This window comes from Palaemon carinicauda, chromosome 43 (assembly GCF_036898095.1).
Source record: "Palaemon carinicauda isolate YSFRI2023 chromosome 43, ASM3689809v2, whole genome shotgun sequence".
In the NCBI taxonomy this organism is placed as follows: Eukaryota; Metazoa; Arthropoda; class Malacostraca; order Decapoda; family Palaemonidae; genus Palaemon; species Palaemon carinicauda.
In genome coordinates this window covers 49,439,166-49,452,290 of record NC_090767.1, presented here as the reverse complement: position 1 = coordinate 49,452,290, position 13,125 = coordinate 49,439,166, and the positions used below count along the sequence as shown (strand labels likewise).

Below are 13,125 nucleotides of genomic sequence, written 5' to 3'. Positions count from 1 at the left end.
ACAAAACCCCCTAAACTCTACTTAACAAATCAGCAAATATATTATTGGTACCCTTCACATGAACAACAAAGAAAGAATAAACTTGTAATGCCAAAGACCAACGCATTAGTTTATCATTACTAGACTTTGAAGTCTCTAAATACATGAATGGCTTATTATCACTTTCTAAGAGGAATTTTCTCCCCATTAAGTGGTACTCAAACTTCTTTATTCCCCATACTATGGCCAAGCATTCTCGCTCGATAGCTGCATATCGAGTCTCGGGGGGAAGAAGTTTCTTGCTTGCGAATGCTACTGGATAAGGTTCACCGTCTATATACTGCAGCAAAACTGCTCCTAGACCTGTAGACGATGCATCCGTTCTTAAAAAGAAAATGTTATTTAGATCAGGCACCTGAAGAATCGGAGGAGAAGTTAAACAAGATTTCAGTTCATTAAATTTGCACAGTGCATCTTCATCAAAATTAAATTTTTCTGAACTACCCTTCTTCAAAAACTTCGTAAGATGAATTAGTTTATCTGACAAATTTGGAATAAATCTACCATAAAAATTTACAGATCCAATAAAGCTTCGTAACTGTTTCTTGGTAGTGGGAGCAGGCATATCCAAAATAGCTCCAATTTTATCCTGTTGAGGAAAAATACCCCTTTTGTTGATTACATATCCTAAATATTGTATCTCTTCATAACCGAGGAAACACTTTCCTGGTTTAGCAGTTAATCCCGCTTCTTGCAGTCACAATATGACTGTTTCCAAATCTGCCATATGAATTTTCCAGTCTTTGGATACAATAAAGATATTATCAAAATAGCAAACTACGAAAGAAAGACCTTTCAATACTTGCCTCATTAATCTAATATACGTCGCACAAGCTGTGCTAAGGCCAAAAGGTAATCTTACATATTGCATTAGTCCAAGATTAGTTGAAAAGGCTGTATACTTGCGACTTTCTGGTGTTAGAGGAATCTGATAATATGCTTTGCAGATATCAAGTTCTGTAATGTACATAAAATCTGCAAACTTATGAAGATCTTGCTCAAAGCTTGGCATGGGCTCACAATCAAAATCTGTAATTGCATTTAAAGTTCTAAAATCAACAACCAATCTGTAGTTACCTTCTTTCTTTTTGACGAGCAATGCAGGAGATGAATAATTAGAAGATGATTGCTCTATTATTCCAAGATCAAGCAAACTTTGTACTTCGTCATCGAAATCCTTAGTTAAATGAGCTGGGATTGGATAATATTTACGAACAAAGGGTTCAGTGGTCTTAATCTTAATATTATGCTCTTGTAAAGAAGTTTTACCTGGTTTATCTGAGAATACATGTTTGTACTTCTGACATAAGTTACGAAGATCATCTTTCTGTACATCTGAAAGATTAGGGTTTATGTTGCATGTACTCTGATTGGTATCCACAGTTTCAATTTTCAGATAATCATCCTCATCAGCATTAATAACAGCAACTTTGTTAACATGAACAGTGTTTATCATTCCAGTCATATCTTCATCTGCTACATGTAACATATTAACATTCTCTCTACGGTAATATTTCTTCATAAGATTGATATGATACAGTCTCTTCTTACCTTCTACGTTTACCCAGTAGTCAACCGGACCATGCTTATCAATTATCTTGTATGGACCTCTCCATGAGAACTGCAATTTACCTTGTTTTTCTGGAATAAGCAAAAGTACTTCATCATCAGCTTTAAATCGGCGCTTACTACTCTTCAAATCAAAATAAGACTTATATGTACTGGAAGATATATTCATGTTTTGAACAGCCAAATCAGAAACATCGGACAACTTTTCACGTAGTTCCAAAACAAAAGAATAAAGATCAGTTTCCCCTGTAGACATATCCGAATTTGTCCATAGTTCCTTCAATATTGTCAAGGGACCTCTCACTTGACGGCCATATAAAATTTCAAATGGTGAGAAACCTGTTGTATCACTTGGAATTTCCCTCATGGCGAACAGTGCTGCTGGAAGGAAACGATGCCACTGATTATGTTTTAACTCACATATTTTCTTCAATATACTCTTTAAAATCTGGTGTTGCCTTTTTATTCTTCCATTGGCAGCAGGATGATAGGGGGTACTGAAAAGAGGTTTCACTCCTAATAACTTGTGTACTTGCAACATAAGTTCTGATCGAAATTGTGGTCCTCTGTCAGAAAGAATTTCTTTCGGCACTCCCACTCTGGAAAAAATAGATATTAAGGCTTCTGCAATGTCTTCAGATGTTATGTTCTTCAAAGCGACTGCTTCCGGGAAGCTTGAAGCATAATCTACCATAGTCAGAATATATCTATGCCCTGCTTCACGAGGAGGAGAAATCGGGCCCACTAAGTCAATAGCAACTCTATAAAATGGCGTAGAGATCACTGGTAATTTAACCATCTGAGCCTTCTTTACTTTTCCAACAAGAGAAGATTTTTGGCATACATCACAAGATTTGCAATATTTATATATGTCAGACGTCATACCCTGCCACCAGAAAATTTCATTAATCTTATTAAAGGTTTTCCTATGAGAAAAATGTCCACTTACCGGAATATCATGTGCAAGGCGCAAAACTAATTTTATGCATTTAACTGGTACAACCAACTGTTCCTTTCCCAGTAACTGAGGCTTTTTACATTTCTGTATTTTCCTGTAGAGAAGTCTATTTCTCATCACGAACTCGTACTGCAAACCATTCTTGCAACGTTTGACATCTCCAGACTGACTCATTTCTCTTGCATATTTCAAAGCTTCGTGATTCTGCTGTTCCCTAAGAAAAGATTCATGATCAATGGATATATCAAATGGTTCTGGTAAAGAAAGAGGGTGAACAATATTTCTCCTTTTTACCTGTGCTCTTGTTACGGCATTTACGTCTATGGAAGAATCCGTATTTTTCAGAGGAAACAAATTATGGTCCTGTACACCTGGAATATTGCCTAATAAGACAGTACAGTACTTTATTGGAGCCCGAACAGCATTAACCCAACCTGTAAAGAGATTACATTTCCAATAAATCTTGACAATAGGGAATCTGTCCTTCCTGCCCAAATAATCAATAAGAGTAGAATAAGAACAATTTGTTCCAGGATCAGGAATCAAATCCTCTGATACCACTACTCCTGTACAACCTGTATCTCTAAGTATTGTAGATACTGTAACACCATTCACTGTTCCACATACCATAGGTCCACATACTCCAGTGTTATCCAGAACTTGTCCTATCTCAAGAGAAGATTCAGATTTCTTTTTGGGTACCTTGTTAGGACAGTTTCTCGAAATATGTCCACTCTGACCACAACCGTAACATGCAATCTTACCAGGACGGGACGAACTAGTTTTCTCTGGTTTCTCACTCTCACTGATCTTGTCACTGGAACTAGATAAATTCGCATTATGCCTAAAGGACTTCTGCTCATCTTTAGGATAACATTTGTGTGCTGAAGCATATGTGTCTGCCAATGATGAATAATCCTCTGGAGTTCTAGGTTTACGCTCCTTAAGAAAAAGACGCATTTCCTTGGGTAAAGTAGACATGAACTGATCACAGACTATAATGTTTCTCAAATCTTCGTAGTCTTTCGTTATCCTAAGACTATTTATCCACAAATCAAAATTTCGAAATAATATATTCAAATATTGTTCATATGTGGTCTTGGAATCCATTTTTGCAGTTTTAAACGCTGTCCTGTACCAGTCACTAGTCTTCTTGAATCCTTTCAAAAGAGCTTCCTTCAATGATGCATAGTCACTTGTAACATCATCTGAGAGCGACGTGTAGATATCTAATGCCTTACCTCTTAAAACTGATGCCAACTGAACTGACCAAGAGTTCCGCTCCCAGTTAAGAGAAACTGCTACCTTTTCAAATCTTACTAGGTAGGCGGTGATATCATCAGTATCACAAAATGGAAGAGGTCTAGCAGTATCCACAGCAACTGTTACATGGCTAGGGTTAGATGTTGCTCCTCTGATCTTTGTCAATTCAAGTTCATGTGCCCTCTGCTTTTCATTTTCTTCCCTCTGCTTTTCATTTTCTTCGTATTTAATCATCAAAGCCCTTTCTTCTCTTTCAGCATGTCTTCTATCACGCTCATCACTATCTTTGATTTTCTTCTCTATAAAGTTCAAAAGAGCTTCATCCGAGAGTCCCATGGACAAACCTTCATCCTTCCAGAATTTATAAAATTCCATTTCAAATTATCCAGTTTTTAACCATTGCCTACAAACAACTTAATTTAAGAAACATTAAAGATACCTGTTACACAATAACAATAAGCGGGAACTGAATTGTACTAGAAATAATTATTATGAATAAAGGACAATCACACACTTTCATTAAATAACAGTAACCAATCACCAAACATCAAGATTCAACAATAAATTTAAAAACAATAAATATGAAGTAAAAACAATAACTTTAAAATTGTCAAACCAGTATATCTCTAGAGTCAACTGAACTCTTACGTAACAACTATGTTACCGGGCACTGTTTCAAGAACTCTGTTTACATTCCATTAACTATCGGAAGTCTCCCACTTGCGACCTTCCAGCCGTATTCTTAAAATGCCCACATACTCAAAGTAAATTTCCGCCACCCCAATTAATTGCACTGTTAAGTGTTGTAATAGAAAATAAATGACTATCACCAAACCAATCACAAAGTAACGCAGGCCACTATTAACAAGGAAATATTTAAATTAGCCTGGTGAGCACACCACTTAATGTCAGGGAATTCCTTAGACATTTTTCCCTGGTAAAGATAGCACTGCTTATTTGTGATTAGGTATGGTAAAACAAATACAGAAATTTAGAAACAAAGTTTAATTACAATTTATAATTTATTAACACCACTATGGATTATGAAATTGAAAGATATAATACTGAAATAAAAAAATAAACAAATGATGAACAATAAAATTATTAATTAACTTATCTGTCTGACACCCTTTTAACATCCATTACAAAAATAATAAATCACCAAAGGTCTTGTTACGAATAAATACCTCAACAATTGCTCGAGAAAAATAACCCTTACAACACAGAACATAACACAAGTCACTGTTCATGGGTCTCTGACATTTATCATACGCTAAATAACACCAATTTCGATTTCGGATTCAGAGTCACCTATATAACGTATGCTTCGATGTAACAGCGGGAACCTGTGATTATAGTTCGAGGATTTATAAAAAGTGCATCTCTTGGTTCGGGATTGCTTAAGGTCGTGCACTGTTTCCCCAAGGGTCGAGGATTACCCTAGCTGAAAACGAAAGAACATACCTTGTGAAATTTAACTACACTTATGATTAATAACAATTCGTAAAGACTTAATTAAATATGCACTTAAACTATTTTAGATACACTTTTAAAGATTAACACATTTCACAAAACTGATAACAATATTCCATATAAACACAAACAGTTAATCCACTTACAGCACGGCTAGGTGATTATAACGTGACTAAAGAAAATACAAAATTTATCTTTCAAAGTCTATTATGAAACTGAAAATACAAGGATAAAATCATAAACAAAAACTTCGCAAATACGGTAACTTCAAAACCAATCAATAGATGGCGTTACTAACATGAAATTCCCTTACATTGAGTCCTTTACGCACATTGATTTGAATATAAACGTTATCACCCACGGTATATGTTTTAGTTGGCTTCGCTATTTTATCATGATTCCTTTTCATTATGATTTGTGATTCTTCTAAATTCTTTCGAAGGGTATCATATCGACTTATACTTGCATTTATACATTCTTTTAAAGGATTTGATAGATTAGTTGTAGGCGTTAATACATGGAAAGGCGTTCTAACTGGGGTAACATACAATGCTTCATGCGGTGACATTTTAATTGATATATGATATGAATGATTCAGAGTACTCAGTGCTGCAGGTATTGCAATATCCCAGTTGGGGTCTGATCCCCCTAGTGTTACTCTTAATATATTTAAAATGTTCCTATTTGCTCTTTCCACTAGCCCATTCGACTCTGGGTGATATATCATGGTATTTATTTTCTTTATGCTGAGGAATTCACACAATGAGGTAAGAAAGTGATTATTAAATTCACCACCCGAGTCTGAGATTATCATGTGTGGAATTCCATGTTTACAAATGTAACACTGGTAAAACTTCCTAGCGCATTCAATTGCATTTTTAGTTTTAAGCGCTATTAGTTCTGTATATCGAGTTAAAGCATCTATAATTACTAAGAGGTGCTTATTTCCTCTGTCTGACTTGTAAAATCCTGTTAACAAATCCAAATGTAATCTTTCATAGGGTTGATTGGGCACAGGATAAGCCCCTAGGCTGACAGGTGTTTTCGTATGCCTTTTGTTTTCCTGACATGTGCGACAATTAGCTATGTGTCTTTTTATATCTGTAAGCATCGAATGCCAATAAAACAATGATTTGGCTTTCTGTGACATTAATGAGAACCCCGGGTGTCCATGTAATGGATTTGAATGCAACCAATTCAGGACAGTGGAAATAAGTGAGATTGGTACTACTACCTGGTCGTTAGTTACATGTGGTGTATTGAGGGTTTTCCTTGTCACAGTCCTACACAGAATATTATCTTTGATTATATAATTCTGCTGCTTATACTTCATATATCCCTTTTCCTTATGATTGCCTCTCAAAGCATTTATAATTGTTTCTATTTTCTCATCTTTTCTTTGCTCAGTCTGTAACAATTCAGCGCTCCAGCCTAAATATTCTTTTTCAGATATCGTTTTAACAATAGGCATGGATGTTGATATATCTATTAATTCAGCTCAAGGCTCCGTACAAGATGACACGGGGTTGCGTGATAATGCATCCGCAATGATATTTGCTTTCCCAGGTAAATACCCGATTCTTGCGCCAAAATCTTGAATGATCAAATGCCACCGAGTTCGTTTAGGGCTGTGGTTGAAGCCTTTAAAGAACTCTGTTAGTGGTTTATGGTCAGTAAGAACCTTAACGGGATAACCGTAAATTATGAACTTAAAATGCACTAGTGAATTAACAATAGCTAGACCTTCCTTGTCTATTACTGCATACTTACTTTCGGAAGTTCTCAATTTTCGAGAATAGATAGCTATCGGGAAAAAATTGTTTATCATATTGCTGAAGCAATACCCCTCCTACTCCTAAGTCTGAGGCGTCTGTTGCAATGAAGAATTCCTTACCGAAGTCAGGAAATTTTAAGATAGGAGAACTACACAGTTCATCTTTCAAGGTATTAAACGCCTGTTGATGTTGGTCAGACCATATGAAATCTACGCCTTTCTTCGTAAGATCAGTTAAAGGAGCGGCTATTATTGAATAGTTGCGTATAAAACGCCTGTAATATCCACTACAACCCAGAAATTGCTGTACTCCCTTGACATTAGTAGGTATGGGAAAATTACGTATAGCCGACACCTTATCATGGACTACTTTAAGACCTTGGCTTGACACCATGAAACCCAAATATACTAATCCTGTTTTGAAAAATTCACACTTACTAATCTTTACCTTTAAGTTATGTTGTCTTAATCTCTGTAGTACTAGTTCTAACTTACGTAGATGTTCTTCTAAGGTGTTGGAAAAGATTAAAAGATCATCCATATAGGCATGCAATATATCCCCTAAAAAGTCTCCAAACACTATGTTAATCATTCTTGTAAATGTTATAGGAGCACAACGTAAACCAGAAGGCATCCGTAAAAATTCATAATGTCCCCTGGCTGTGCTGAAGGCTGTGTATGGGATACTATCTTCTTCTAATGATATCTGGTGAAAGCCTTTAAGTAAGTCCAAACTGGTAAAATATTTATTCTGACCTAACAAAGACAAAATATCGTCAGTAAATGGCACTGGGAATCGATCAGGGATTGTCTCTTCGTTTAGACGACGGAAGTCGACGCAGATGTTCGATCTTTTTTCGGTACAACTATTAAAGGAAAATTATAAGGGCTGTTTGTTTTCCTAATGACTCCTTCTTCTAGCATTTTACCTACTTCATCATTTATTTCTTTCTGGAATTTCATAGGGAGTCTGTACGAGGGTACATAGATAATTTTCTGCTTGTCCTTTAACCTTACTTGATGCTCGATCACATCTGTTTTTCCTAAGGATCCATCCGTAGTGGAAAAAACATCATGATATTTAGTTAAAAGTCCAAAAATTTTCTGCTGAATTTCTTCATCTTGAATGTCTTTATTGATTTTATTTTTAATAGACCGCAAAAGGGATTCATCCGCAACTGATTGAGAGTGATTGATCAGAGCAACGGTAAGAATACGATGTTTATAAACTTCTACATCCAAGATATGTTGATTTTTGTGAATTACTAAAGTGTTATTTAAATGATTACAGACTTCAATATTACATTGTTGATGTGAGCCTACTGTATAAATAGCTTGTGTGACAGACAAACCGTTAGTTTTCAAAGTGTCATAAAGGATTAATATTTCAGATCACGGTAATGTTTTTTTTTTTTTTTTGCACTATTAAATTCGAAGGTACGTTTGGCTCGATAGATTACGTGCAAGATGATATTACGGGTGAACGAGAATTCTGCTGGGTCGCGTATATTATTTCTATATTAGTGAGACAGGTTATTGGTTCTTCAACGTACGTTATGGTTACATTTGTCGTCTCCTTTTTATCCAAAACTGATTTTAAGGTATTAGAAGACTTATAGAATTTCCCTTTGATATACACGCCGTGCTTGGCAGGGGCTAAGATAATGTTTTGATTTCCCATAGATGGGTATCCTATAATTACAGCTGGATACATATCAATGTTTTGTACAACAACAAATGTATCGGCAAACGTGCGTTTACCGACTTTAAACTGAACATGAGTTATGCTTATTACATTTGATTGATTATTTCCTATACCCGAGAGTCTAACTCCAGATTTTTCAATCGGAAAGTTCGAAAACAACACATGATGTGTCTTCAAATCCATGATATTACGTGGACTACCAGAGTCAAAAAATAACGTAAAAGATTTGTGTTCTAGATTTACAGCATATAAGGTTGGTCGTAACTCATTTTGGCTTATTGTTGTATGGATTCGTTGCAAATCTACGAGAGCATGCACTGTTTTACTTAATTCGGCCGTGTGTTTCATAGGAAAATCTATTGTCTCACTATTATCTAATAAAAAATTAAATTGATTATTCAATACTATTGATGTTGACATGAATGACCTTGACCCAACATCACTCTCTTCCCCTCTGGAGTTAACTATGTGTTATTTGCTTTGCTCTGCACATTCTGAAAATTAGTCTGACCTTGTGAGGTCTAGTTTGACGACCCAGGCTCAGCGATATTCGAAGAAGTGTTTGTTTGCTTTGGACTTTGAACTACATTGACATTTGGTTGTTTCTTCTTATTGTTAAAATGAGGATTTTTCTTTTTATTTCCATATGAAACTGACTGTGGAATTAACTGCGTATTTCTGGGATTCTGTTGTGTCTTACGCGAGTAACATTGATTGTATGAATGAGTTGAACTATTATGAATCGAGCGGAATTTCGTTCTGCAGTCCGCGCTTAAGTGACCTTGACGTTTGCAATTATAACACGTCATTCCCGCTACTTGACTTTTAACTACGTTCACTGTTTGTGGCTTTGTTTCATTCTTTGCAAAAACTTGAGTTAACACGGGATCGAGATCTGGACACTTGGACATGTGTTTCTTTATCTGTTTATATACATCCAATTCCGTACTTGCAGGCGTTAACTTTTTATCAAAACACCGCACTAAAGCTTCAGGCAACATAAGTGTCATGCAAGTTAAATACATTAATCGTAAAAAATCTTTCACGGAGATGTTATCCCTAATAACCCAAGTGGAATTACCGAAAATGTCCTGATATTCATTAAGCCTATCAGCTATGAGAGCTGCTCTCTCAATAACATTAAGCCTATTCATAGTGGCTTGATTAAGTGTATTTCTTAACGTTAATACTACATCCAAGGCTTCTTCACCCCCATAGACCGTACGTAACCTTAATTTGAAATCATCCCAGGTAACTGCTTCTTATAATGAAACACCTCTTAAATATGCACTCGCATCCCCCTTAGAAAAATCTATAAAGCTTTTAGCTTCTTGTAATTGTACAAAAGGGTCTACGATTTGTTTGGCATTTAAATGGGCATCGACGGAAGAAATCCATGACTCCACATTTTGTGGCAAGAACCCATTGAATCGACCCTGAAAAGGAAGGATTGCTGACCTGGCATTTACAAGCGTCACAATTGGAGGAGGATTAGTCTGGCCTCCGCCACTAGGTCCAGGGGTAGGGCTCACAGGGGGAGTCATGACTGTTGTATTTCTTTTCCTATCTCTGTGACCCCTTGCAATTTTATCAAAATATCTATATGGATACAGACATCCACTGCGTAAATGCATATGTATAATAAAATTCCCCAAACATTGTTACTAATCCCAAGACATTTCCCGAGAATTTCTGAAAGAAAACTGAACACAAAGATATTTCCTGTAAATTTCTGAAAGAAAAAGGAAATAGCACAAAGAGAGAAAAAATTCTAGATGAGAATTCGGAGTTGAACACAGTTTCCTTTAATGAAAGGAAATAAAAGATTAGCAAACCACTCACCCCAGTAATAATCGACTAACGACTCGTGATAACTACACTTCACTGCCCAAACTGGAATGAATTTAAAAATTTGTACTTAGCTTGTGTGATGTCGACACATCCTCTCTCTCTCGCTTGATGTTTTGTTAGCGATGTATCGTTCGCGTTTCCGTTGAATGTAGTGCTTCCTGGATATGTTTTGTAAACGTTGAACGTCAGTCCTTGGGTTTCCTAGGATGTTGATTGAAGATCCAGTTCATCAGTTTGTATTTATAACATTCATTAAATGTTATATAATTCGATGGACTATGTTACTTAGTCAAAATTGTAGATACATGTAGATAACGTTGAGTTCTTGAAGATCTTTCTCTGGTTTTATTGCTTATTTTGATGTCCTGAAGATCTTCCTCTAATTCTTAGAGTTTATTATTATAATTACTTGAAGATCTTTCTCTGATTCGTAGAGTTTAACCGCTGTCACCATTTATTGGTGTGTTACCGCTGCCACCATTTATTGGTGTGTTACCGCTGCCACCATTTATTGGTGTGTTACCGCTGCCACCATTTATTAGTGTGCTACTTTTATAAGCACACATTGAGTATGTGTTGTTTAAGATGTTAAGGCTGGATAACGAAGTTCATCTTATTAGCTTTAAAAGTATTTATTCTCTAAAAACCACAGAGTTAAACATCTCCATCATAGGAGTGGAGTTGGTTTGGTCGGATGACCAATTCTGGTGAAGTATAGATATGAACTGATTGAATTATCGATATCACAGATATCGTATGCTTAGTTGACGTAGCATTTTAAACACAATATGGAAACTGTTACATTCTTTCTCGGAAGACACCTGCATCCGGTGACGTCACAATCTTTCACACACTGATGCATTGGTGTTGATGTTTAAGAAAAATGTTACATTGCCGAGGCTGCAAAGTGCATCCTGTTTATGATTTTACATGACTACAGCAAATCTCACGGCTAGCATCTTCATCCAAAATGACATATTACGACATGTGTTTTAAACATGTAATAACAACTATTTAATTTATTACATATATATATATATATATATATATATATATATATATATATATATATATATATATATATATATATATATATATATATACATATATATATATATATATATATATATATATATATATATATATATATATATATATATATATATATATATATATATATATATATATATATATATATATATATATATATATATATATATATATATATATATATATATGTATTTATGTGTACATATATATAATATATATATATATATATATATATATATATATATATATATATATATATATATATATATATATATATATATATATATATATATATATATATATATATATATATATATATGTAAATATCACCCACGAAATGCATTTAATACCGAATTCTATCTTGGGAAATATATATCCACTTGGAATTCATTTTATGGTAACAGCTTCTGGCCGGGTGGTAATTCGAACCACCACCTGTACGGCTAGAAACTATGCTTGGCAGGGACCCTATCGACTCAGCTATCAAGAGAGACTAAAAGTTTATGACAAGTCCCCCCTACATATTCCTGTCGAATTCAGGATTCTGTGCATAGACTTGAAATAGACCCATCTCCACCATGATAGCTGATTCGTGAGTTTGCAACACGTGGTTATTTTAATGAACATATATCACAAGCACACGTGATTTTAATTAATGTAAATATCACCCACGAAATGCATTTAATACCGAATTCTATCTTGGGAAATATATATCCACTTGGAATTCATTTTATGGTAACAGCTTCTGGCCGGGTGGTGATTCGAACCACCACCTGTACGGCTAGAAACTATGCTTGGCAGGGACCCTATCGACTCAGCTATCAAGAGAGACTAAAAGTTTATGACAAGTCCCCCTACATATTCCTGTCGAATTCAGGATTCTGTTCATAGACTTGAAATAGACCCATCTCCACCATGATAGCTGATTCGTGAGTTTGCAACACGTGGTTATTTTAATGAACATATATCACAAGCACACGTGATTTTAATTAATGTAAATATCACCCACGAAATGCATTTAATACCGAATTCTATCTTGGGAAATATATATCCACTTGGAATTCATTTTATGGTAACAGATTCTGGCCGGGTGGTGATTCGAACCACCACCTGTACGGCTAGAAACTATGCTTGGCAGGGACCCTATCGACTCAGCTATCAAGAGAGACTAAAAGTTTATGACAAGTCTCCCTACATATTCCTGTCGAATTCAGGATTCTGTTCATAGACTTGAAATAGACCCATCTCCACCATGATAGCTGATTCGTGAGTTTGCAACACGTGGTAATTTTAATGAACATATATCACAAGCACACGTGATTTTAATTAATGTAAATATCACCCACGAAATGCATTTAATACCGAATTCTATCTTGGGAAATATATATCCACTTGGAATTCATTTTATGGTAACAGCTTCTGGCCGGGTGGTGATTCGAACCA

The 13,125-nt window shown here is 35.3% G+C and overlaps 1 protein-coding gene across 1 annotated transcript; it reads right to left on the bottom strand.

The window, feature by feature from the left end:
• Positions 1-202: 202 nt before the first annotated feature.
• Positions 203-4,063, bottom strand: LOC137633854 (uncharacterized). The gene is made up of 2 exons (XM_068366095.1): positions 1,117-4,063; positions 203-362 (listed from the first exon to the last, which is right to left on the bottom strand). The coding sequence occupies exons 1-2, from the start codon at positions 4,061-4,063 to the stop codon at positions 337-339; spliced, it is 2,973 nt and encodes a 990-aa protein (XP_068222196.1). The 3' UTR covers positions 203-336.
• Positions 4,064-13,125: the final 9,062 nt, after the last annotated feature.